General features: G+C 44.2%; 1 protein-coding gene across 1 annotated transcript in view; it reads right to left on the reverse strand.

Moving 5' to 3' along the window:
- Positions 1-26,931, reverse strand: part of NAALADL2 (N-acetylated alpha-linked acidic dipeptidase like 2) — a 756,283-nt gene that overhangs the window by 402,551 nt on the left and 326,801 nt on the right. Inside the window, exon 3 of the mRNA XM_054984198.1 lies at positions 14,141-14,411. Coding sequence (XP_054840173.1) covers positions 14,141-14,411 — 271 coding nt within the window. The remainder of the gene's footprint in view (positions 1-14,140; positions 14,412-26,931) is intronic.

A 26,931-nucleotide genomic window follows, 5' to 3' on the forward strand; every position in this document is an offset into this window, starting at 1 on the left:
TAGGGAAATATATTTAACTTTCCCCACCTTTATTATGTGGCATGCAACAAAATTTACTCATACCCTTAAAGGAAATATGCAGGGACTGGAGACAAGGAAATAAAAAAAGTAGCAGAGCTGTTAGCAAATATCTATCTATCTATCTGAGGCCAAACCTAAACACTGTCAAAATGCACAAGATGTATGGCAAAGGTATTCTTTTTTTCCAACAGGGGATGCGTTATTGGGTCTTATATCTACAAGATAACAAACCCAGCCATTTTTCAGTTAGCCTGAACCTGCTAGAAAAGGGGAAAGCTACTCTCTCCTTTTATATTTCATTTGACTTTTCTCCCTAAAACAAATAAATGGCATCCTAACTTATAATGTCATTGTAGTAGATAAGATAATCCATAACCCACAGGTTTGTTTATTTTATAGATAAGTGGCATTTCAGATGAAGTACATTTCATCCTATATTTAAGCCTGGATGGCCGAATGCAGTGTGGGCTTCACTCTGATGGTGGAGAGTGCCGTCAATTCATAGCCGATGTATGGTGACCCCTGGTGGGGATTTCATGGCAGGACACTAACAGAGGTGGTTTGCCATGGCCTGCTTCTGCAACCCTGGTCTTCGCTGGAGGTCTCCCATTCAGTTACAAACCAAGGCTGACCCTGCTTAGCTTCTGAGATCTGATGAGATAGGGCTTGCTCAGCTGCAGTCTAGGTGGGTCAAAACTGGTGATCCTTTTTACTTTGTCTCTGCCCCCATCATCTATTATGACCACTTATCATTCTAGTACCATCTTCAGTTGATAGGATGAGTTCATGGTACGGAGCAAAGCATGGGGAGCAAGTAGGGTGTAATGACCAATGTTGGGTAAGCGAAGGCTTTTCATTCTTACCCTAAGATTTATTCATGTATTTATTTAATTAATTAAATATGTGAAGGGCACTTCCTCCAAGGGAGGACACAAAGAAGTTTACAAAAGAGGGCAAAGTCCAAATTACAGAAGATAAATAGGCAAACAAACAGAAACAAAAATCTGGGATGGTCTTAGTCTGCCATTTTGACTCTCATAGGTCTAGGGTTGCCAGCTCCAGGTTGGGAAATTCCTGGAGACTGGGGGTGGAGCCAGACTTTGGAAAAGGACAGGACCTCAGTGTGGTATAATGCTATAGAGTCTGCTCTCCAAAGCTATCATTTTCTGCAGGACAACTTGTCTCTGGAATTTGGAGATGAGTTGTAATTCTAGGAGCTCTCCAAGCCCCACTTGAAGGGTGGCAACCCTACACAGATCCCGGAATAAAAGCCACAAGTTAAGACCAAAAAAGTCAAGATCCCTTGGGCTCACAGCCCAGGCTAAATATGTGCAGGAAGAGGACGAAAAAAAGAGTCAGCCTAGATGGATCTCAGCTCTCTTATTTCACAGGCACCCATTTGCTGAGGGTCTCTTAAAAATGAAAAAAAAAATGCATCTCTCGTGTCTACGCACAGATGCACACGCAACCATACTTATTTCCTTGCTGGGAGGAAAATAAACTCTTAAAAAAGCCATTCAAACATTTTTATGCCGTCGTTGCATTGCAGAACATCTATTTCATTTCCTAAGCACCTGACTCCCAAGTTGTATAAGTAAGTTATTGTGTGGTCTAGATGATACTTAAGATAGTTTGGACACATCATTACAGTTCATCCCTGACATGATATGTCATGCTGTAAGAAAGAATAAACATTGATCTCCTCTTACTTTAGAGCCAGCAACTGTTAAATCATACTGTTGTGATGAGGAAATATCTGAGGCCACCGTGAACAGGATGGTGGGGCTGAAAGAGATGCTATGATGGGTTCCCATATCTCTTGCTGCTTAGAGAAACTTAAAAAGTCGCTTCTTTATGTTAGCATGGTATAAACTAGGGACATATTAAGGGTTTTTTTTGCCAAAAATAAGTTCTAACTTTAGACATATACAACCAAGGGTGGAGACATGATACAATGGTGTTTCCCCAATTTTTTTTCCATGGAGGAACCCCTAAATTAATTTTTCAAATCCCAAGCAATCCCTACCTACAAAAATATATACAAACCAGAAAAAGTTGATGGTGGTGTGATTGAATTAATGCTAATTTATTGTAAAAATATATATATTTGTAAATGGCAAGGCCTTCTCTCCATAGTTCTTAGTACAGGGTGAACCCATTTACTTGTTTCACTTTTTGGCCCCTCTTCTCAACGCTTTCAGCCAATGGTTGCTGAGGTTGCTAGCAGCTGTGAGGTAATTTTTAGCCAATCACATAAATCCTGTGAGCCGTGGGTAGGGCAGCCACCTCTTCCTTCCAATTGGTTGGGTTTTTCCCCCTATTAGCACAGGGCCATAGATTGTCATATTAGAAAGAAAAGGCACAATTATATAGATGGCTGCCAGTGTTGGAAATTCCTGGAGATTTCAGGGGTGGAGCCTGGATAGGACAGGGTTTGGACCTCAGCAAAGTACAATGCCACCCTCAAAAGCAGCCATTTTCTCCAGGGGAACTGATCTCTATGGTCCGGAGATCAACATCAATTCCAGGAGACCTCCAGCTATCACTTAAAGGTTGGCAAATCTTCTACAAAGATTTCTTTCTTCCTTTGTAAAATGCCTGGTTCCTGGGTTGGTGTAGAAGCAAGGTAAGCCCTTGGCCTAGACTTCGTTGTTCAAATTCTATGAGAAAGAATGACAGGCAAAATTTCTGTAATAAATAAAAACTTGTCTGCTGTTTTATCTGAGGTTCAGTGGCTGCTGTGAGGGGAGGTTGCATATTTACATCTTCAAGGAATGTCTGAAGAAAAGTAAGATCATATCTACTGCTGTACAGTTGCAATGTGTATGCATGTTCTCATATTTATTTTGTAGGAAAGACTTCATATATGAGAACTATGGAAATTGGTACTGAGTATAGAGAATAATGATAATATTTATATTATGTTTTTAAATACTCAGAGAACGTCACCAGTATAAATTCATTATACATGATAAAAGTTGCACAACATAGGTTATTTGGAGAAATTGAGTTTAGTGGTATCAAGTTGGCTGGCAGCATATCAGGTTTTTCATACCATCATTATTGCTTTCAATATTTGATGTAAGGAGTAAACATGGGCACAGACTGGGAAAAACCCACAGATTGTCAACCTGTGGTCTGTCAAGTTTCATGGGCCATGGACCATTCACAGACCTGCCCCAGTTTGTCAGTCCATGGTTGGTTCATCAGTCCATGGTCCGTCACTTCCAAGGGCCCTGGGACTGCCCCATTCATGCTCACAGATGCCAAACTCGCAGCAAGTCTTCAGCAGGCTCTCCTCCAGCTACCCTCCAAGTTTGGCCAAGATTGCATTTTGGAGGTCTGAGTTACAGACCCTCAAAGCGGCCACCCCCCTGGAAACTTCCAGTAGATAGAATAGGAGCCGCAAACACCAATTGACTTGCATTGGCTTGCAGCACCAAAAAGCTGCAATGAAAGTGTGGGATGGAGTTACAGAATCTTCCTCTGAGAATGGAATGACAGCCCCCAGAGTGGAATGATGGTTCCTGGGAGCAGAAAACCTCCTTTGGGGCTGGAATGGGGAGGGAGAGAAGTACTCTTTGACGGGACAGTCAAGGAGATGTTTTTGGGAAGAAAGCAGGAGGAATATTCTTTTAAAGGACATGAGGACAGAGACAATCTATTAGAGGACACCCACAGAAGCCCAGCATGCCTGTCTTTTCCTCCCTCTCCCTGGCCCCTTTGCAAATAAGCACCACCGAAGCTGAGTTGAAGCTTTCCTCTCTCTGAATGTAGATTTAACGCTAGGCTCGGCAAGGGGAGGCAAGCAAGCAATGCTCATCCACATTATGATCAGAACAGCATGGAGAGAGGCAGCTAGATCAGGTTGCTGTCTTCCTCCTGCATCTTCCCTTGGCGAGCTGGCCAGTTAGTAAGCACACTCAACTAGGGCTGCCCCATTGTCTGCCTGTTCTGGAGGGGGCCTCACAGCTCTGTGTTAAAAAAACTACAGATCAATTAAAAATGGAGTCAGTCAACACGGGTTAACTCCAGAAATTCAGGGCCCTAGTCCACTACCCCACAAGCAAATAAGAATAGAAAGAGAAAAAAATGAAACAGAAGAGTGAGCCCTCAGCCAAGGAAACCCAATAACTTATAATAAGCTTGCTCCTAGAGCGTTGCTGCAACACAAGCCATATGCCTCCCTCTCGCAACACACAATGCAAATAAACTCCCACAACAAGCAGTTCCTCGCTCGGTAACTGCGGGTTTGGAAAGTGAAACTGCATCTCTGCCCTAAACGCTCAAATAGAGAATAATGGGAGCTGCCTATCAAGGTTTTCAGGGCTATCATTGGTGTGTTCCAAAGGCAGCAAAAGGTCTGCAGGCAGCTCCTACGTTGCCTAGAGAATTGATTGCTCAGCACTGGGATGTCTGCATTCACAAAGCAATGGACCAACGGACCCACCCAAAAGTTATGGCATTCGTGAAAAATGCACATCCCATGAGCCACCTGTTCGTGAACGCCAAATAGGGCAAGACTGTGTCAAATTTGGTCCGTTTTTTGGTCCGTGCCCACCTCTGGTAAGGGATTTTCTAGGGTGGCTGGCACTCCCAAAGGTATGTTTTAACCTGGCCTCAGTGTGCCTAACTTAATTTACAAAAATGTAAAAACACCAGGGATAAGTATCAGATCTAGTGTGATAATGCAAGAAGTGACTATCAATTCTCATTTGCTAGAGTGGCAGATAATGCTTTTGAAAAACACATTACAGTGGGAAGTGTCAATGAAGGGCTTTTGTTTGGCATTCAGCCATTATCCAAATGTGCGTGCACAGAGATAAGAAAACTGTACATGTGTGTTGAACTCATGCATCTTGATAACTGTCAGAGTAATGCATGCTAAACATGATCAAAAGAAATTGGCCTCAACAACTCCAGTCTTCACCAGACGCCACTGACTAGTGGTAGTGGGAAGTTATTTCCCTGTTTTTGCAGTTCCTAATTCTAACTCGTTAAAAAAGTGAACATCTTGTTTGGGTTCAGAACATCAGTGGTCACTGGCCTTGTGTGCTACTTCTTGTGTGCTACTTCTGTGGTCCATTTTGTTACTTGTTTAGTAGCTTCAGTCATGCTCTTTTGTGTTTGAACCTACTAGTAACTTTGTTGAAACATGATGCCAAAGTACTAGGATTGCTAACTCCAGGTTTGAAAATTCCTGCGAGATTTGAAGGTGGAGCCTGGGTGGGAGGGGTTTGTGGAGGGGAAGGACACTCCACAGACCAGTAGGATTTAATGTCATAGAATACACCCTCCAGTGCAGTCATTTTCTCCAGAAGAACTGATCTGTGGAGATCAGTTGCAACTCCAGGAGATGTCCAGGCTCCACCTAGAAGTTGGCAATTGTAATATAATGGTTAAAATGTGAGACTAGGACTGATAAGGCTCGGGTTCAAATCAGCCTGCCGTAACCTTGGACTAGTCACTCTCTTTCAGCCAAGCCTTCTTCACAGAGTTGTAAAGATAAAAAGTGGGAAGGGAGAGCCTCGTAAGCTTCTGTAAGCACCTTGAAAGAGGAGCAGGATAAAAATTGGAGGGGAACTCAAAATGGGTACTTCTTGGCTCTGCTGAAAGATCAGCTGCAGAAAATTCAGTAGAATATGGACATTTATTCAGGAATAACTGTGGAGTGAAACATAACCGGTATTTAACATTATTATTAAATTGCCAATTGCGGCTTTAAGCTTCTAATCGTAAACATAACACAGTAAATGTCAAACTGGCCTTGAACATGGTAAATCATTTGCATAGTCATTGCTCTGTGCATTTCCAATGGAAAGGTCTGCTCTCTCCTTAAAACCGCGCACTGACCCCACCTGTCATTATAATGGGGTAAATGGTGTCACTTTCCCACTAGGCAATGAATTACAAAGAGGCAGCACCGGCAGTCCCATCCATCACTTTTACTGAGGGTGTTTTTTTCAAAAGAAGATTTCATATACTACAAATACTGCTTCGATTGTTACTAGAAAACACAAATTAGAGAGCTCAGGTATAGAAATGGCCAGAAGATGAATGGACATGACAGGTTTTCAAAGAAGCAAAATGCTGCTATTCTACAAAATGACGTTGTCAAAACCAAAAGGAGTCCCGCAGCTTGTCTGGCTTCGCAATGCCAATAATAGCTCTCTTTTCTGGGAGTTAACAGTGCAGTAGCAACAGGGAAGTATCAATGATATATGCAACAAAATGAATGATATGCCATCAACCACATATGAATATATTTTCAAATTAGCATCACAAAGATAGAGAGAGATGCCAGCCTCCACATAGGTCCTGGAGTTCTCCTGGAATTACAATGCATCTCCAAATTGCAGAGATCAATCCTTCTGGAGCAAATGGACTCTATGGCATCAGATCCCTGTTGTGATTCCTCCGCTCCCCAAACTAAACCCTGCCCAGGCTCTGTCTTCAAAACTCTAGGAATGTCCAAACCTAGTGTTAGCAACCCACATGTATGCCATGCTCTAAATGAACTATATAATCAGTACTCTGAGAGGGTTGCCCTCACTGTTTGAATAAATAAATAAATAATGTACTTACATGCCACTCTTCTAGAAAGAACAGTGCCCCACTCAGAGCGGTGAACAAAGTCAGTGTTATTATTATCCCCACAATACAGCTGGGGAGCTGAGGCTGAGGGGAGTGGCTCTCCTAAGGCCACCTGCTGAGCTCATGGCAGTCATGGGACCCAAACCAGCAGAGTGCTGTTTCACAGTCCAACCACTTAACCACTATGTTATAGTAGCTGCCAAATAATAATAATAACTGCACTTATATACCACTCTTCTAGACAGATTAGTGTCCCATTCAGAGTGGTGAAGGAAGTCAGCGTTGTTATCCCCACAATACAGCTGGGGAGCTGGGGCTGAGAGGAGTGGCTTGTCCAAGGCCACCTGCTTAGCTCATGGCAGTAGTGGGACTCGAACCACTAGAGTGCTGATTTGCAGCCCAACCACATAACCACTAGGTACATTTGCTGCTTTCCGCATGCAAGCCTTTTAAAAACAGAAAATCTGGAAGGGTACCATGGCATTTAAATGTAATTTATGCATGTAGCATGCAGCACGACAATACCTGTGCATTTTCCTTGTGTGTACATGTCTCTTTTCTTGTGAAGAGTCCCATTCCATGACATTTACAATGCAATACTAAGCACTTATACCCTGTATTTAGAAGCAGGCCCGGTGTGTCCATAGAGACGGTGCTGGCAGCTACCTCGAGCACTGAACTCTGAAGGAGCCACCGTGCCGGCCCCCGATGATCCCCCCAACTCAGAAGCGGGCCATGTCCCCGCTCGCCTCTTCACCCCTTCACCGCTGCCACCTGTCTCTGTTCAGCTCCCGGAGAGCTGGCCACCCAGGCAATGCTGCAGTGATTGGGGAAGCAGGCCGCCTCCCTGCCCCTTTGCCACTGCTGCCTGCCTCAGGTGAGGGGGATGCTCCTGCGTGATGATGTCACAAGTGATATCATCACGCAGAGCCGGAGTGCACACAGGGCAAGAGTTGCTACCTCCTGCTCTGGGAGCTCCATGACCACACTGAGCTGCTGCCCCTCCCAATCACCAAGAATACCAGGATGGAAAAGCTGTAAAAGGTATAATGTTGGAGATGTATTTAAAATCCATCATTTTTAAGCCTACAATATCAAGTTGGTTAGCAGGAGGGGGGGGCACAAGCAGGTATCTTGCCTCAGGCACCAGAAACCCTGGCACCGGCCCTGCTTAGAAGTGTGTAGTGCTACTCAAGACTTTCATGTTACAGCTGGCCTCTATAGAGAAAATTCTCAGCACTGGAACTAAGACTAACCCATAATAATCAAGCTTTACTCACCAGGCATCATAATCCAACAAAACTTTTTTTTAAGAGCCAGTGTGGTGTAGTGGTTAAGAGTGATGGGATTCTAATCTGAAGAACCAGATTTGATTCCCCACTCCTCCACTTGAGTGACCTTGGATCAGTCACAGCTCTCTCAGAGCTCTCTCAACCCCACCCACCTCACAGGGTGTTTGTTGTTGTGGAGATAATAATAACATACTTTGTAAATTGCTCTGAGTGGGTGTTGAGTTGTCCTGAAGAGCAGTATATAAATTGAATGTTATATTATTATTGTTGTTGTTGTTATTCAAATTTCACACAACACAATCAATAATAAAGATCACATGTTATCATTGATTGGACTTTCTGAGCTGATATAAGTTTCCACCAGAGACCTAAGTATCAGCCAGGTATCAGTGTAAAATGTATGCTGTTCCAAGTGGCGCCGTCTTTTGAAGTTCTGTAGGTGTTATATCAGAAAGCTGCAGTTTTTCAATATAAGTTGCAAAGTTTTTCAAAATAGTTCCCAGTACCCCAATGACGATGGAGACTACTGTTGTATTCTTCATTCATAGTCGAGATCTCTATATTTTACTACTACTACTACTACTACTACTACTACTACTACTACTACTACTTATCATCATCATCATCATCATCATCATCATCATCATCATCATCATCATAAGAATAACAACAACAACAACAACAATAATAATACTGAAGGAGATCTCTGTCTGTGTCTGTGTCTATGTTTGTCTCTGTCTCTCTCCAAACATCCAAACACAGCACAACAGCCACATAGGCTTCAACTCACAGCCTGTTTAGTACCCAGCTACATTAGATTCTGGAACACCCAGAGAGTTAATCCTTAATGAAATAGTAATTATCCACCACATATTGCACACATCACAACCAAGAGTTCACTTGACCAAGGTGTGTGATTCTAAAGGGGTCTAGGGTACTCTCTGTAGATATTTTTAGTAGCCACTTTTATATTAGCTAACATGGTTGAACAAGTTGGCAGGAACCAGGGGGCTTACTGATTCCCCCAATTAACCAAGCCTCAGCAGGGCAAAGGCTCCGGAAGGGGAGACAGTCTGGCACGGCAGAGGATGCGGAGGGCTGTGAGAGAATCCCTCCCCTCCGGAGCGATCTCCACTGGCTCTGTCATTTAAAACAATGCTTCCCAGTTAACATTGCATCTCTCGACACATGAAGAACACGTGTCACAAGTACTGTGCAGAGAAACTCTAAAATTTAAGAACAAAGACAGATTTTTACATTTCTCACAATAAAAATTCACAGTGTACAGGAGTTTGTCATACATCCCTTCTTGAGATCTACAGAAAACAACAACTCCCAGGAAAGCAGTCTTAGGATGCAGCCTTACGGTGCCATCCTAAGAACACTTTCCTGGAAGAAAGACCCATTTAGTAGGCTTCAGTAGAATTCTTAATATGCCCACGTAGGGTTGCACTGTTCAGGGCCAGCATGCCCATTGAGGCAGGTCCACCCCCTGCCTCAAGCGCTGAGGCGCTGAATGGGGTGCTGGAGGAGGCACCGGGGGCAGGGGCGTGCGCCATGAAGCTGGCCTGCAGCTGCTGCAGCTGGCCAACCCTGCGCTGCTGCCACCAACACCCCACCCCCAGGCTGGGCACAGCAGCCGTGGGCCAGGCATGGCAGGTGTTCAGGATGGCATGCGGAACCTCCCCAACCTCTGCGCACTGTCCCAGCCACGTGCCGGCCAATGGGGCTGGCTTGCTACATGATGACATCACATGCAGTGACGTCATCATACCATCCGGGGGATGTGCATGCACACTCTCTGTGCACGCACGTAGGGACAGCTGCGGGCACCAGAAACCCTGGTGCCGCCCCTGGCACTGTTCATGTAGCAAAAGTTGATCCTAATTTTCGTGAAGTCAAAACTTTATAAAGTTGCAGCATTCAAACTGAATTTCAAAAATTTTGGATGACATTTTTGAAAATCAAGTGAGACATTCCTATAAAGATCATATGGGTCACTGATAAATTTAAAGCAATGATTTTAAGTATTAAGTTGCCAAAATTAGTACTTCTAGTACAAATTTAGCACCTTGTGGGAAAGTGTGTGGAACATCCCCTCCCTTCACCCTGTTTCAGTCATCTGGAGCAAGTGAAAAGGTGGCTAAAACACATTATGTGACAGCAATTATACTCTATGCTTTGAATTTATTCACTGTAACAGAGGGGGTGAATTTTCAGCACTATTGTTACAAGCTATTTTCTCAAAGTCATCTTGAAAAGAAGCAACCTTTTCTGTTCTTTATGATATGGTTATACTTCCATTTCAACAAAAAGTGCAGTCTTGATCTTTTTTTTTTTCAAAAACGGAAGCCTGATGCATATTAAACAAATTAAGTGACATTTTCATTCATATGTGCCTTGATCCTATTGATCTTCGGGCCAGCAAGTGCCAGTTTCTCATGGAACAAAATGTTTATATCATCATTGCAACATTATAATCTATGATTCCGCAGCAGGGTTATTACATTACAAAGGTTCAGGATCAAAGCCTTGAACTACCATGTTGGCAGCCAACTATTGCTAGATACAAGGACCATAAAACAAGACCATGGTACAGAGCCATGACCTGGATGGCCCAGGCTAGCTCAATGTCATCAGATCTCAAAAGCTAAGCAAGGTTGGCCCTTGTTAGTACCTGGATGGGAGACCAAGGAAGTCTAAGGTTGCTAACACAGATGCTAGCAATGGCAAATCCACCTCTGAACATTTCATTTTGAAAACCATACAGGTGCGCCCTAAATTGGCTGCAACTTGATGGTACCTTACAAGCATAAGGTACCGAAATGGACCAAAATGGAACACAATGGACCTGTACAACGTTTATAATGAATTATGTTGATCTGCACCATGTAATCTGCTTTGAGTCTCAATGAGAATGGCAGACTATAAATAAAGTCAATAAAATTCCTTGGCTGTAGGCAAGATTTAAGAAAGTAGATGTTCTTCTCTATGCATGGGGGAATTGTGATTATCTTGGATGGACCTGCTTCCTTGGCACATTTGACATCCATTGTGTGGTTGTGGTGGCTTCATAAATGTCTACACATGTAGACCTCAATGATATGAACCATGATGTACATGGATCATGCAATCCCTATACAGATATAGGGATGGTTTCCACCTCTCTATTCATCTAAGTTCGAGCCTTCCTCCAGAGCAAGGACGGCCATCTTCTTCTGCTGGAAGGCTGCTTGAATCAGGGGAAGGATCTGCATGTAACTGAATGAACTGCAGAGTTCAACACATAATGCTGGGTGTGCGAAGGGAGCAGGCACAGCTGCAGTCTTCTTCAGGCAAAGAGAAGGAGTCTTCATAGAGCTCCTCACAGCAGGCTTGATTGTCTGAAGTGTTCTGCTAGACTGATGAGAAGGAGAGAGGGTATTCTGGGGGATGAAGTGGGAAGTATTTTGCTATATGCTCCAACTATTCTTGGCAAAAGGAGAAGGAAAGAGCAAGTGAGGCCTTTGGCTTGTCCAGCCCAACTACCAACCAGCCACCCTACTGGAGAGGGAGAGAGAGAGTGAGGCTGTTGCTTGGACCGATGTATATGTTTTGTTAGATGCCTTGAATGACTGTTTTGAAAAAGAGAGGGGGGATATAAGGATACCAAATAAATATGGAACTTCAGCTCCTCCATTTTACCCTGATGACAGTCTTGGGAGGTTAGTTAGGTGGAGAGGAGATGACTAGTCTAAGATCACCCAGTGAGTTTCTGTGGCACAGCGGGGATTTGAACCTGGCTCTCCCAGATCCTAATCAAACACTCTAACCACTACACTACTCCGGCTCTCTAACCAGACTAAAAATCATACAGAAGAGCACAAAAGATCTTTCCGTAACAGCTGCTCTACAAGCTGCCACAGCTATTTAGACTGTTGAGTTCAAGGTGTTAGTTCAGGAGCTAGAAATACATCATTGAGTAAATTGAAGTGCTAGGACTTTGGCTCGACAGAAAGAGGTAATTCTCCGTGCATTTATGGGTGGCTATGTTTAATTATACAGTGTGCTCAGCAGATGGAACTTCAGCTCTGGAGGCCTACAGGTATTTGGAACACACGTTATCCTAGAGCAGGTGTGGGTGCTTATAAATCTCCCTCTCCCCAACCTCCTGTTCCGTCAACTAAATGTAAATTACAAACCCTCTGGGCTTGGATGGTGTCACTTCTGTGCTCTGTTCTGCTCCTCGCACTAAATAAACGTTAAATTAGCTGAAGTGGGGAGCATCGTATGTGTGCAGTCTTGCGGTGGTTACACATGTACCCAGGTGAAAGGAATATTCAGTTGGCAAAATGGAGGTACGAAACAATGGAGTGCTTTTGATATTGCCAATGTAGGCTTTTGACTTCAGCAGTCTATGATCCTACAAGCCAAACATGTCTAAGAGCCAGGGACTGCAGCCACCAGGAGCTTGATAAAAGTGCAATCCTAGGCAGGCTTTCAAAGTCCCTTGACATCAGTGGGTTTAGAAGCTGGTAACTCTGTTTTGTGTTCCTTTGTCAAACTCTTGTTTAAGTCACTGGGCTGCCCCCAATTTTTAAACAGCTTACTAGAAAGAGGTTCACAAAATAACCTCTCTCCCAGTTTGCAGTAGGTCTTGCAAACCAGTCTTGTTCTGGAGGGCCTATACCTGAGATTAATGGCAATTGTGGTTCTCTGGAAAACTGTAAGAGAGCTGAACAGGGAACAGTATTGTGGTTATTTACAGGTTAGTTGCTTGTAGTTATTGTTGTTGATGATGGTTTTTATTGTATTGTTTGTCTGATGGTCTTTTCGTTAGCAACCTTGGAACCTGGGAGAAAGGCCATATATAAGTGTTTTAATTAATAAAACATACTGTCTTTGGGGATGCAACATTATAGATATCATCAAGCACCCAACAAGCTAGGTGGGTGAGTTGTTAGGAGGGACGTGAGGATCTTTCATTCCATTCCTTGACTGGCACAGTTAAGATCTAACCAATTTATTGTGACATGAGCTTCCATAAGGCAGAGCTTACTTTGTGATGAAGGGTCACATCAGTTGTTGTTTCCATCAGCAGCCATTCTACCTTCTGCTTCAGAGGGAAAATTGAGTCAGTGAGAGCCCCTCCACTGGCCTTCTTGAGGCCAACTGCCATTTGGCTCCACCACCTCCCACAACAGCCATTCCATCTAGTCACTAAATAATTGTTTATCGGAGATAACTCTTGAATTTGCTTCTTTTCCCTCTTCCTCTTTGGTCCCCTTTCCCCTTTATGTTGTGTATATCATATTGTTGGTGTTTTTTCCCACTGCAATCCACCCTGGATACAACAGCAGAAAAGTGGTATATAAATAAGAACATAAGAGAAGCCATGTTGGATCAGGCCAATGGCCCATCCAGTCCAACACTCTGTGTGACACAGTGGCCAAAAAACCAGGTGTCCTCAGGAGGTCTGCCAGTGGGGAAGGGACACTAGAAGCCCTCCCACTGATTGCCCCTCCCAAACGCCAAGAATACTGAGCTTCACTGCCCTAGACAGAGAGTTCCATCTACACCTTGTGGCTAATAGCCACTGATGGACCTCTGCTCCATATGTTTATACAATCCCCTCTTGAAGCTGTCTATGCTGGAAGCTGCCACCACCTCCTATCAGACCAATCAAGTCTATCCTCTGCTTCTCAATTTCCTGAGGACCCATCTTCCTTTCAAAACAGACATTGTGAGGCTAATTTCACCATCTTTAAAAACAATTTTAGAAATTAAAATTATACTATCTGTGTGGGCTGGAAACAAGCAACAATCTTCTACTCAACAAAAGAAAAACACAGTATTAAATCTTTGTTTTAAGAACAAGATTTGGGTCTAGTAGCACCTTAACAACTAACTAAATTTCCACAGTATGAGCTCTGACTCTCAAAAACGTATACCTTGGAAATCTAGTTGATCTTTAAGGTACTACTGGACCCAAATCTTGCTCTTCTACTACAGACCACCACGATTACACACCTGAAACTACCTTTGTTTTACATGACCTAAAGCTGAATTAGTCTTAGAAATGAACTATGTCAGGAATGGAGACAGGCACCTTACATTTTACAGTTTTATTTGTTCTTTTCCTAGCCCAGCAAACAACCACATGGTTTCCAAGATTTCCATTGGATTAAACCAAGGTGGAAATGGTTTCTATCTCTCTTTTTCACCAAAATGACAGAGACAAATAGTTACATTACCGTGAGAATTCCTTTGGCAGAATAAGCAGCATAGGAGTACAGAAGGTCTTGACTATGAGGCGTTTGGGTCTCTTTGTTACAGAGCTGTCCGGTAGGAAAAAAACATTCGCCAGTGTTTTTCAGAGTCACTGTATTTGGAGAAGAGCCCGGCAGGTCAAGAAGGACAGAGTAATTTACGAGCTGGATGTCTTCAAGGCCATAAGATGACCATTGAACAAGAAGCTGTGTGGCAAGATCTCTGTCTTCTTTCTTTGGCAACTCTATCAAATCTCTGATGAGAAAAAACAACAACAAAAACAACCCTGGATTATCAAGTTGATTTTCTTTTATACAATAACGAAGAAGCTCTGTTCTTTTTCCCTAAGGTGAGACCTGGAATGCAGTAAACATATAGGCTAGGATCCCCTAGTAAGCTCTGCAGATGGGAAGCTCCATCCCTGTAGTAGGGTTGCCAACTTCCAGGTGTGGCCTGGAGATCTCCGAAGTCCACATTCCAAAGTAGGCATTTTGTCTAACTGCTTAGGACCATGGACTGTATGGCATTATAACCCGTTGTTTGTTTGTTTGTTTGTTTGTTTGTTTGTTTGTTTGTTTGTTTGTTTGTTTGTTTGTTTGTTTGTTTGTTTGTTTGTTTGTTTGTTTGTTTGTTTGTTTGTTTGTTTGTTTGTTTGTTTGTTTGTTTGTTTGTTTGTTTGTTTGTTTGTTTGTTTGTTGATGATGATGATGATGATGATAACAACAACAACATTTGATTTATATACCACCCTTCAGGATGATTTAACATCCACTCAGAGTGGATTACAAAGTATGCTATCATTATCCCCACAACAACAATCACCCTGTGAGGTGGGTGGGGCTGAGAGAGACCCAAGGTCACCCAGCTGGCTTCAAGTGGAGAAGTGGGGAAATTAAACCCAGTTCTCCAGATTAGAGTCCCATGCTCTTAACTGCTACACCAAACTGGATCTTGATTGATTGATTGATTATAATCTGATGTCCCCACGAATGGGCTCAGAGCGGATGACACCAGTGTTAAAATTTACAATAAAATTTACATTAAAATCATAAATAACATTAAATTCAGTAATAAAACCACTCTAGATGGCAGCCCATATTCCCAACATCAACCAAACATTCTATGGAGTGGGAGATGGAGGAGCGGCAATGGTCTAGCTGGTGGAAAAAACAAAATCAGGCTGGAAATTATGCTGTACCCAACCCAACAGGAGACAGGTAGGAAGGCTCACTCATAGCCCGGCCTCAATCATATGCCTGGTGGAACATCTCTGTCTTGCAAGTCCCACAAAAGGATAGCAGATAGTAGGGTTTCAGCAGACAGAAAGTTCCACTAGGCTAGTGCCAAGACCAAAAAGGCCCTGACTCTGGTCGAGGCCAGGCAAGCTTCCCTGGGGTCAGAGACCACCAGCACTTTTATATCAGCTGATCGGAGCACCCTCTGCTGCACATATGACAAGAAGTAGTCCTGCAGGTATACTGGTCCCAGTCCACTAAGGACCGGGGTTCCTATCCTTACCAATCCCCACCCTCCCCAGGCTCCATCCCCCAAATCTCCAGGAATTTTCCAACCCCAAGCAGGCAACTCTAGGCATCAGACCAACAACCAGGGCAGACTCATTAATCAGAGAGATTAAGAAGAATTCTCAGAAGGTACTTGTGGAAAAGGCAAGGGCAGTGTATTTTGCCAGGTGGAGGAGAGTGGACAAGGAGCTGTCTGCAGGTCATGGAAGCACAGTCGATGCATGTGAGTTGGAATAAATAATATCTCTGAGCTGAACATGGAGATGCTTTGTCACATGGGCAGACTGGTGAGGAAAGGAAAGCGACAGGACAGGAAATCATTGGCTGATTCCGCACACGTAGGATAATGCACTTCCAATCCTCTTTAGAGATCATTTGGAACTGAATTTTTCGAGTATGAAACAAAAAATCCACTTCCAAACAGTAGCTAAAGTGCATTGAAAGCGAATTATCCAACGTGTGTGGAATCAGCCATTGTGTCCAAGTGGAACAAGGGGGGGAAGAACAAAGAAAGGTCCTCCTCGGACAATCTCAATGAGAACCAGAGAAAGGACAAAGACTCATTAAATTTCTATAGTTTCCCAAGAAAGCTCATGGTTTTTCAAAGATCTGCAGAAGTTCAGGAAGCAAAGCACCAGCTCAGCACCTGGAAAATGCAATTAAATTTTCTCAAGTCCTAGTCCATTTGTCATGGACCAACCTGGCCCAGTGGAGCAGAGAGACTCAGAGGACTCTTCTGAGGAAGAGGCAGCTGGTGAATCTGACCCAGATCCACAGCCAGTGGCAGAGGCACTGCAGGAGGAGGCAGGCTCTGAAGGCTCAGATACTGATCCACAGCCAGGTCCCAGCACATCGGTTCCTCAGCTTCCCAGCCCTGGGCTGGCAACAGAAAGCCAGGTGCAGGCCAGCTCTCCCCCTTCATCACCAGAGCCTCGGGAGCGCTGCCAGAGGAGGGCTAGAAGAGCCCTCCAAGCCAGAAGGCGCAGTGCCAGGCTAGCAGCACAGCACCGGCCCAGCATCATTAGTGATGATGAGTGCTCGCAGGAGCAGGACTGAGATAGCTGGCAGGTGCTGAGCACTGTGAGGCTTAAAAGCAGCCGAAGAGGGAGTGGCTGCGTGGAAGCAACGAGTCTGCTCACTACTGACCTTGCTGCTGTGTTTGGAATTGATTCTCTTGTCCCTGACCTTGGCCTGTTCCTGTGGATGTGTTTTTGGAATCCCCCTTTGGACTTGAAGCCATGAGTGTGCCCAGTTGGTGCCTGAACCTTGGAACTGGGTGCTGCCCTGCTCGGACAACTTGGGAGTTTTCCCTTGCATGCTGCCAGTGTGAGTCTGTATCGGGACACCATTACTCATTGGTGGACCCTTAGCTTTCACCTTGTCTCTATTTGTACGCTACCTGAGCAGGCACTATTTCATTATGCATAACCACTAGTACTATTATACATCATATGTAGGGTCAACCATACAATCTGACATTTTTCAGGTATTACATTTCTGGTGCTTCTGTCTCATGTACAGGAACAAGCAACACACAATCATCTCAGTACACTCACAGTGTACTCACAGTAAAGCAGAGCTACTCCAGTCTAGGCCTATTGATTCCAGAGCAACTCTGCTTCGGATCCCAGAGCAACTCTGCTTCGGATTCCAGAGCAACTCTGCTTTGGATTGCACTGCCAATCACCATTTTATCTGAAAAGGGTAACGGGAACATTCTGCAGCTTCAGGACACACGGCCCGAAAACTGGATTTGGGGTTGTATCCATTTGTGAATACTGATGCTGCAAAATATGTCGTGTTGCCATTCTCTAACAAAATGGCAATCACTTGTACTGAGATGGTTGCCTGTTGCCCACTAACCTGGTACACAAGATAGGAGCATCAGAAATGTAATGCCTACAAAGGGCTCTTGTCACAATCAAAATATGTATTTCCTATCCAATTTGTCCAGTAAATGCCCATGAGGATTTTTTTCCCTGTTGATCTTCCAGGATATCTGAGCTCTCCTTCTCACAGCGCTCCATCATGTCCTCTCAAAAGTGGCTCCTGAAAGTTAAGGTGCCTTTCACAGTGGTGCTCTTGTGCAGCAAGATGAGCTGCTGGTTCAAACTGAAATCCAGATAGCCCACTGAGCATGGGGAAGTGTTTGGGAGCATCACTGGATGCATAGTGTTCAAACAGCTTAGAAGTGAGTACAGAATAAATATCTGACATATCTATTAAAATAGTAGGAGACCAGATTTAAGCAAATGACATGCACCATCTACAGCCTATTTTTATACCAAATTGAGCATATACACCCATTTTTCAAGCATGGTGGGCTTATGTTAAAGGCTTGCAAGCCCTTTTCAAGAGGAATAATAGTCAAAGGTCAACACTTTAGATTTAATCTTTTCCACTTTATCTCCAGTAAGTCTTCAAATAGACTGCACAACAGTAAGACAAGTTAATCCAATCGCTAGTGCATTACAAGCCAGCGAATTCATTGGCTGTGCCCTTTAATGCAATGACACAAACCTCGACAGTCCCAAAACGCACAAAGTTGTTTGATTAACACAATCGCTACTCGAGGGTCTGCATTCCCCTCAGAGCATTAATAGAATAAATAATGGGAGGAAATGCATCCCATACAAATAAGATTGAGGTATTTCCCACTAGATGAGCACTTGTTTCAGTATGGGAGGTAGTTTTTTAAATTAAGAGTACAATGACGAATATTGTTCTTTTCATTGTGGAATGAAAGATGCTTTCTACTCAGTAATTAAATGAGCATGCTATTGAAACTGTAGTGACAATATCCTTGATTGAATTAAATAAAGGAATGTGCATTCCTTATTTACTTCATAATTTCTTTACAGAATATTAAAATCCAGATGCAGATCGTGCTTTAAGTTTTATTAAAAACAAATCAGCAGGTATTAAGTGTTTTTAATGAGCCTTGGGAATAATTGAATCCAACAAACAAACTCTTTGGTAATTTTTACTAGCAAGATTAAGGCTATGATCCTGAGCCCATCCTATCAGGAAGTGTGTTGCATTAGACTCAGTACAACTTTCTTCGAAGCAAACATGGTCAAAATAATTAAGCTGTAAGTAATATTCATTGCTTATGGTAATGTGATATTATATGATAGCCTTCTCCAAGTATTTGAAGGGCTGCCATTTAGAGGACGGAGTTGTTTTCTGTTGCCCTAGAGAGTCAGACCAGAAACAACAGGTTAAAAATAAAGGAAAAGAGGGGTTTTTTCCCGGCTAAACATTGGCAAGAATTTTCTGACAGTTAAAGCAGTTCCCCAGTGGAAAAAACAAGGAGGTGGTGGGCTCGCCCTCCTTGGAAGCATTTAAGAAGAGGCTAGATGGCCACCTGACAGCAATGATGATTCTATGGGCCAAACTACAAGTGACGAATGACACAGGTTGGACACTTGTCAGCTTCCCTCAAGTTTTGATGGGAAATGTAGGCAGCTTGGCGGAATGTTGGCCAAGTGACGGTTGAGAAGTCCATTGGACAGCAGTTGGAGAGCCAAGCTGCAAGACCAGGATGCCTACATTTCCCATCAAAACTTGAGGGAAGCTGACAAGCATCCAACCTGTGTCAGGCATCACTTGTAGCTTGGCCCTATGGCTGAATATGAATACCTGCAGGTTGGGAGAGGGAGGTATGAAGGGATTACCTGGTGCTAGACTCTGATGGCCCTTTTTTACATGCTCAGACTAATGCCAATAGACAATTTGGGGCCAGGAAGGAATTTTCCTCCAGGCCAGATTGGCCAGGGATCCTGGAGGTTTTTTGCCTTCCTGCAGGGGTCACTGGAGGAGGTGAGAGTGGGTAATAGCTGTGGAACACAAGTGAACAGGGAGAAATACACTTGCCGTTCAAGTGTCATTCATCACTTGTAGCTTGGCCCTAAGTATCAATTCCTGCATTGTGCAGGGGGCTCGACTAGATAGCCTTGGGATCCTTCTACCTCTATGTCTCTATGTTTCCATTCTTAATGTTTATAAAAGGCTCAGAGAGTTATACTCTTTTTCTGAAGATTGCATGTGCCCATTATATCCTGAGGCATCCTATCCAACTAAAATTAATCTTAACACAGCCCCACCAAAAGCAAGAGTTTTAAAATTAGTTACAGCTTTAATCACTCCTCCATTAGAACTTCAATGATTTTCACCGGGCCGGTGCCCACTGGATTCCTACTGAGACATTACATTTGATTTACATGGGCTAGTTCACTGACGCATTTGCATGTTTTAATTCCTTGCCGGTTGATTCAGTGCTCGTCCCTGCAGCTCACTCCAATCCGTAGCTTTGAAAAATGGAGGGCATGGAATGGAATCAACATTCAGAGTCACCAAGCATTCTTGCCTGGGTATGCCGAAAGGCCCCGTGCTGACATCACATCCAATGCAAGGTAAACTGTGTACAGCAAAGGGAATAGACCAGCAGACATGACCCTAAACTCCCGGTCACCATGCATGCATTGGCACAGGGCTTTGATGACTGTGTCTAGATGTATGAGTTTATTCCTTTGCATTTTGACTCTGCCTGTAGTGTTGGAATTGTGATGGCTTGGATCACCACTTTATGATGCAGTTCTTCAGTGATGGGCAGACATGCAGGGACCATTAAGTGTAAGGGCCAAGCTACAAGTGACGAATGACACTTGAACGGCAAGTGGATCGAGTGGAACACAAGTGAACAGGGAGAAATACACTTGCCGTTCAAGTGTCATTCGTCACTTGTAGCTTGGCCCTAAGTATCATGGCTCAAAACTCAGGTCTTTGAACCAATACTGAAGTGGGAGAAACTATGATCTAATCAAAGAATGGAAAAGGATTTGACATTTAGATCATAACATTTCATTAAATAATATACACATAGATTGGAGACCTGTAAAAAGAAATCACAAGGTGGGGTGCAATGTGGAAACCCCCCAACCCCTCCCCCAATCTCTACTAGGAGCTTGAGGAGGCTGCTCCCCCCTCCCCCATTTATTCCTTTTCTCAGCTTTTCTCAGCATTCTCAACCCAACATTTGGTTCTTTTTTTCAACAAATCGCTGTTCTCAAGTTGCAAACATGCCATCTGCATTCAGCATAAGCTTGATTTTTTTTTCTTATAGGTTTGCTGAGAAATTCTCATTTTATATTCAATGAATGTACGGCCCGATGTGTGATTTCAACCCCATATTTATACAGGTCCTGCCTTCCGATTCCGATTATAAAGTGAATGTGCACTGGCTCTTTGTTACAAACAGTTGTATACCCATGGGTTGCCAACTCCTGATTAGGAAATTCTTGGAGATTTGGGGAGGGAGGAGTTTGGGGAAGGGTAGGTCCTCAGCAGGGATGTGATTGCATAGAGTTCATCCTCCAAAGCAGCCGTTTTCTCCAGAGGGGTTGATGTCTGTGGTCTAGAGATCAGTTGTAATTCTGGGATATCTCCAGGTTCCACCTCTAGGTTGGCTACTTTAGTATGCAAATACATGTAGGATGGACATGTGCTCACTGTAACATGTGGACAGGGCTTCTTCTTGAAGCTTCTGGACCATGTTTAGCCCTCAATACCAACTTTTGATTTTTTTTCTTTTGCTTAATTTACAAACTTGAAGTGTTTTATTTTGTGTGTACCCAAGGAATCCCTTCTCCTGATGTGAATGGCCGAGGCTAGCCTGAGCTCATCAGATCTCAGAAGCTAAATAGGGTCAGTGCTGGTTAGTATTTGGATTGGAGACCACCAAGGAAGGCCAGGGCCACTATGCAGAGACAGGCAATGGCAACCCACCTCTGAATCTCTCTTGCCTTGAAATCCCCAGCGGGGGGGGGGGGGAAATGCCATACGGTAGCTGTGACTTGATGGCACTTTACACACGTATACACAAGGAATCCCTTAGATATATAAAGACTCCTGTTGCATCTATAGGTGGTCTGGTTTTCTGCTATCATGATCTGCACAAGGGCCAGCCAGTGAATAATGAGAATATAACAATCTGGGGGGCCACAAGGAATGAAAGAACAGAGACAATTTGGACCATCCATCCCTCTTTCCCAAACTCTAATTCTCTAGGCTGAGAGGGACTGGAGGAGACTGAACCGCCCCCTTTCCTCCCCGTAAGGACTGATCCACAAATACAGGGAAAATAAGTAGCAGTGAGATGGTAGAAACTTGACATGGTAGGAAGAACTCTGGCACTTCAGACTGCCCTTTGAATATCACATATTGGAACAGTCCTTAATGGTAAAACAAATATGAAGACAGGACAGCAAGCAAAGAGAGCAGGTAGAACTGATTTCTCTGCTATCTTGGCTTTCTATGGCATGGGATTTTTTATGGGAGGGAGCATTCAAAGATGGGATCCTGCACCCAGAGTCTCAAGTGATGCAGTCAGGGCCAGCTCCAGCATCGCCGGCACCTGAGGCAGCTTAAGGGCTGCCTCTGTGTGTGTGTGCACGCGCGTATGTGCACTCCAGACTGCGTGATGACATCACTGCATGTGACGTCATCACGCAGGGGCTGGATGCATGCACGGGGCGGGGGTGGGGTGTGAGCTTTCAGTCCTCCTGTTCAGTTGCTCTGCGGGCCAGGCACAGCCAGCCACCCTGGCCACCGGCTGCGCCTGGCCCGTAGAGCAACTGAACGGGAGGCTGCCCACTTAGCTGCCCCACACTGCCACTGCGGCTGGTGGCGGTGGCGGCAGCTCTGTGGTGCACGCCCCTGCCCCTGGGCCGGCACCCCTCCGGCGCCTTAGCACCCTGAGGTGGCTGCCTCGCCGGCCTCAATGGGTGCACGGCCCTGGATGCAGTGTTTGATCAAACTAGACATGCAGGTTTCTAAACAATTGGGTCCAGCTTCCTCAGACCCGACTTGGATTCCCTGCAGCTGGTAGACTAGGGGTCAAAAAAAACGGGCATTTTTTTAAAAAGGAAGTAAGGGAAAGGGGAGAAAAGGAAGCAGGTGAGGGAGAAGAAGAATGAAATGAGAATCTAATTATTGTACTTTGGTATAACTAGAATACTGAGTCAATATTTAGATAATTATGATCTTGTTTATGTGAAAAAGATCATTTTGCTAATCTCTCCTGCAGAGACTCCCATTGCTTAAAGCAGTAGTTTTCAAACTGTATTCCAGGGAACAATCGTTTGTTATGAGATCTGCAGCAAGAAGAGCAAGAATGGTGAACACCACAGCATATCTTCCACTTCAATGGGCAATATGCTGAGTATGTTCTAGGGTGCATTCTCCGTTTGCAGGACGTACACAGATCTCATCGGGCACCCTGCATGAACCGAGCATGGGTGTTTACATAGGCCCCCAAATCCTTTGTTACACACTGAGGTTCCTTCTGGGACAAGCCGATGAAGAAAGGATTTTGTGAAGCTAAAAATCTGGAAAACCGCTAGAGGTGAACTGTGAGAGATTATAGTTCACAATCTATATCATACAGCTCCAGCAATCTGACGGCTATTGTGTAAGGCAGTCAAGAGGCTGGAAGCCTCCTGGAGAGGATAAAACAATTTGTCTGTACAGCTCATCTGCTCACTACAGTCATAATGCTATGATTCCCTACAGGCGCAGCATCGAGAAAGCCCCCCAAGGTGGAGGAATATTACTTGTCTCTAAAGAAAGATGAATAGGTAGGAGATTTTTGCTATAGAATAAGTGTTAATGGAGGGGGAATAATGTGCTGTCATCACAAACTTCTGCCTTTGTTATTTCTGTAAACAGACAAGTTAAATCAGCTGCAGAAAAGATATCAGACGGAAGGTGTGGTCCACATTTTTCTGACATCTGGGTATGGTAATCGTTAATTCCTCATTCCTTCCTCCAGAGCCATGGCGGACCTTGAAGCATCTAAAAAGGAGCTCAGGAGAAATCTTACAGGTCAGAAGTGGAGCCAAGATCATATATTGAGGGAAAGGAGGAAGAGCCTGTACAGAAACTCTTGGGGTTGAGGTAAAGGATGCTGACGATTCACCGGCAAGCTATGATCTGCAAGCAGCGGGTCACCCTCCCACCCACCGCAGACCCAAGACTATGGGGGGCTCTGTCACAACTTTATGGGTTGGCGGTTTTGAGGCATTGGGCCGGATCCCAATAGGGTGAGTGGGGCCCTCGGGTTTGCTCACCCCGACGGATCTGGAAGCAAAGGCGCCAGGCAAGGCCAGCGACGGAACAGCGTGTGCCAAGGTGCCAGCGGGAGGCTGGCGGGGGATGCATCGGTCGGCAGCCAGGCCTGCGATGCCAACAGGGATCCATGCCAGATGCCAGGCCAATGCTCCATCCAGCTGTAATCAATAAAGTTGTGGCCATTTCTAACCCAAGCTAGTGTCTGGTGTGGTTATCAGCCAGTATGCAGTCTGACATAGCACATAGGGGACACAGGAAAACCTTGAAGAATCTGGAAGATGTAGGCAATGCCTTGAGGAATCTGGACCTTCTGGTTTTTCAGTCTCAGAACAGGCACAGAATAGTTTCATTGTTGGATCTATAAAATACTGGCTGGCTGGAAGTTCTACATTAGCGGAATTTTAGAAAGAGGATAATTGGATGTAAAAATATTAATTTGAAATAAGAAAATAGGAACTCTTGTTCTTAAGTACTTTCTTACTCAATAGACATAATGTAATAGAGTTCTCAAACAGGACTCCAGTGACACCTTAGTTGTTATCCTAATTCTTAAGAAAATCCATGCTAATTTCTGCTAATGAAAGGGGGGGGGGTTATTTTCACTGATTTCTCCCACCCAAGCAGACCTCCAACTTGTTCTTCGTAATGTTTCTTGGAAGTCTGAATGTCCGATCTGCAGAGTTTGATTCACACTGACTCATTCACAGCTGCCAGTCCTCAAGTGATAGACATAATATGTGTGAATGTGCCACATGCATAAATCATGCCTAAGGCTTGGCATGAAGCTGTTCGGACTTACAGAACCCCAGTGCTGCTATAAAATGACATTTATTCACATGGATTTCTGTCTGACTGATGCAGGAAGAGACTTAGCTGAAAACATTTCCATCCAACCATAGAGCTATTGTTTTTCTATAAAGGTGCCTTATGGGCAGAAATTTCATCAAAAACTGTCACCCGGGAGTGAAATATGGTGGTGTGATTGTGCGCCTGCTTTTCAATAACTCCTTGTTTTGTATTTTAAATTCTTTTTTCCCCTCCCTTTCGCATTATGTGATCCATGTTTGAGTTGACGTTTTCAGTTAGCTTTTCTTCGAGTTTAATTGTTCAAGAAATAACAGTGGGGAGTTCGTGTGTATTGCAAATGAACTGATCTTTATTTAGGAGAAAAGTGACAGCATGTTGGAATGGAAAGAGAGACCGTAAATATACTGTGTATTCATTCCCATCTCGACAAGCCCCTTTGGTGCCAGAAAACATGCCTCTTTCTTTGCAATATCTGCCTCTTACTTCCTTTTTTCCAGGGGAAGGATACACAAGACAGATGATAAGCAATATCTTAACTCTCTTCCAACACAAAAACGTACACAGCCTGATCCATCAAAAAGCCAGTAACTGACATTTGCACAAAGCACCTCAATTAATCCACAGCTTCACCATTTAGAAAGATAAATCTTTATCAATGAGCAGACCTGTGCAAATACATCCTCCCCCCACAAAGAACTGCATAATCTAGGCCTGTTTGTAATGGCACAGACCCACAGAGGCTCTGAACCTAACTATGGTTCCTTTGATTTTCGATGCCCAGCCTGTATGATTTCTATGCTTTAAGAACTGAATTCTAAGTAAACAATAAGCATGAAAGGGACTAGGGTAATGCCTTGGGAAGCTACCCTGTCTTGGAGGGTTTCCTGTTTCCTTCCATTGCTGCAGTGACAGGTGGGAGAAAATATGTCCCCACACCCCATGACTTACATCTCTCCCTGTGCCTGACAATCCCACTAATGTTCCAACTAGTTTTTTTAAAAAAAGTCTACCCTACTCTTTCCATCCATTATTCTATTCAAGCTGCTTTCTGTCCCCAGCAGTTGGGGCAGGATTAACCACCTTGTGCCAGGAAATCCCAGGAATGTCTCATAAGACTTTCCGTGCTGGATCAGACCAAGGTCTAGGGTTGCCAACCTCCAGGTGGGGCTTGGAACTCTCCTAGGATTATAACCAATCTCCAGATGATAGAATTCAACTTCCATGGAGAAAATGGATGCCTTGGAGGGTGGTATATGTGACTTAATACCACACTGAGGTCCCTCCCCTTCCCAAATCCTGCCTTCTTCAGGCTCTACCCCCCCCCCCCAATCTCCAGGAGTTTCCCAAACTAGAGTTGGCAACCCTACCAAGGTTTTTCTTCTTCACAAGCAGATCCTGCTGAAATCAAAATTTTAAAAAGTAAATGTGATTGCATCCAACTTAGCAAATGTTTATAACCTGCCTATCTACCCTTCCATCAAGAAGGTCAGGGCATCTCACACAAAGTTGTCATCACCCATCATCATCATTTCTACCTTGCCTTTCTGCACACAGGAGATGCACAAGGGACCTTATGATGACAATAAAAATATTGTCTCTGAAACAACCCCTCCCCCTTCACTTATTTGGCCTGGTGGCAGCAGCTCCAACAACAAAAAAGGGACAGCAGAAGCAAGACTGCAGATCAGAAGCAAATGAAAAGCTCCCCTCATCCTCACACTTCTCTGGCATGTGGAACAGAAGGAACCAGAAACGCAGACCCTTGGCTCCTCAGAACAAGGACCACAGATCGCACAGTGTTCCCAGAATGCCTGAGGGCCAAGCTACAAGTGACGAATGACACTTGAACGGCAAGTGAACAGACTCACGTGTATTCCTCCCCGTTCAAGTGGAGCACAAGTGGAGCACAACAGGGAGGAATACACGTGAGTCTGTTCACTTGCCGTTCAAGTGTCATTCATCCCTTGTAGCTTGGCTCTGAGTCCAGAGTAGCATTGCCAACAGGCCTGGAGTAAAACACCCTGTGCTTTTACTAGCTGCTTCATGAGATGTTATTTACCATGCTATGAAATGCTTCCACACTTTTTTTTGTCATCAAATCGCAGCCGACTTATGGTGACTCCGTAGGTTTTTCAAGGTCAAGCCTTCCGCACATTAAACCTTTGTTAAAGGGACATGCCATTTTACTCCAGGTCAGCGGGCAATCGTAGAAACGGGCAGCATTTTGGAAAGAAAGGGAGGGTTTGTGTGGTGAGCAAAGGCTTATGGAAGCATTCAAAAATCACTGAGCTCCCAAGTTAATTGTCATGATCATA

Source organism: Eublepharis macularius, chromosome 6 (genome assembly GCF_028583425.1).
Source record: "Eublepharis macularius isolate TG4126 chromosome 6, MPM_Emac_v1.0, whole genome shotgun sequence".
NCBI lineage: Eukaryota > Metazoa > Chordata > Lepidosauria > Squamata > Eublepharidae > Eublepharis > Eublepharis macularius.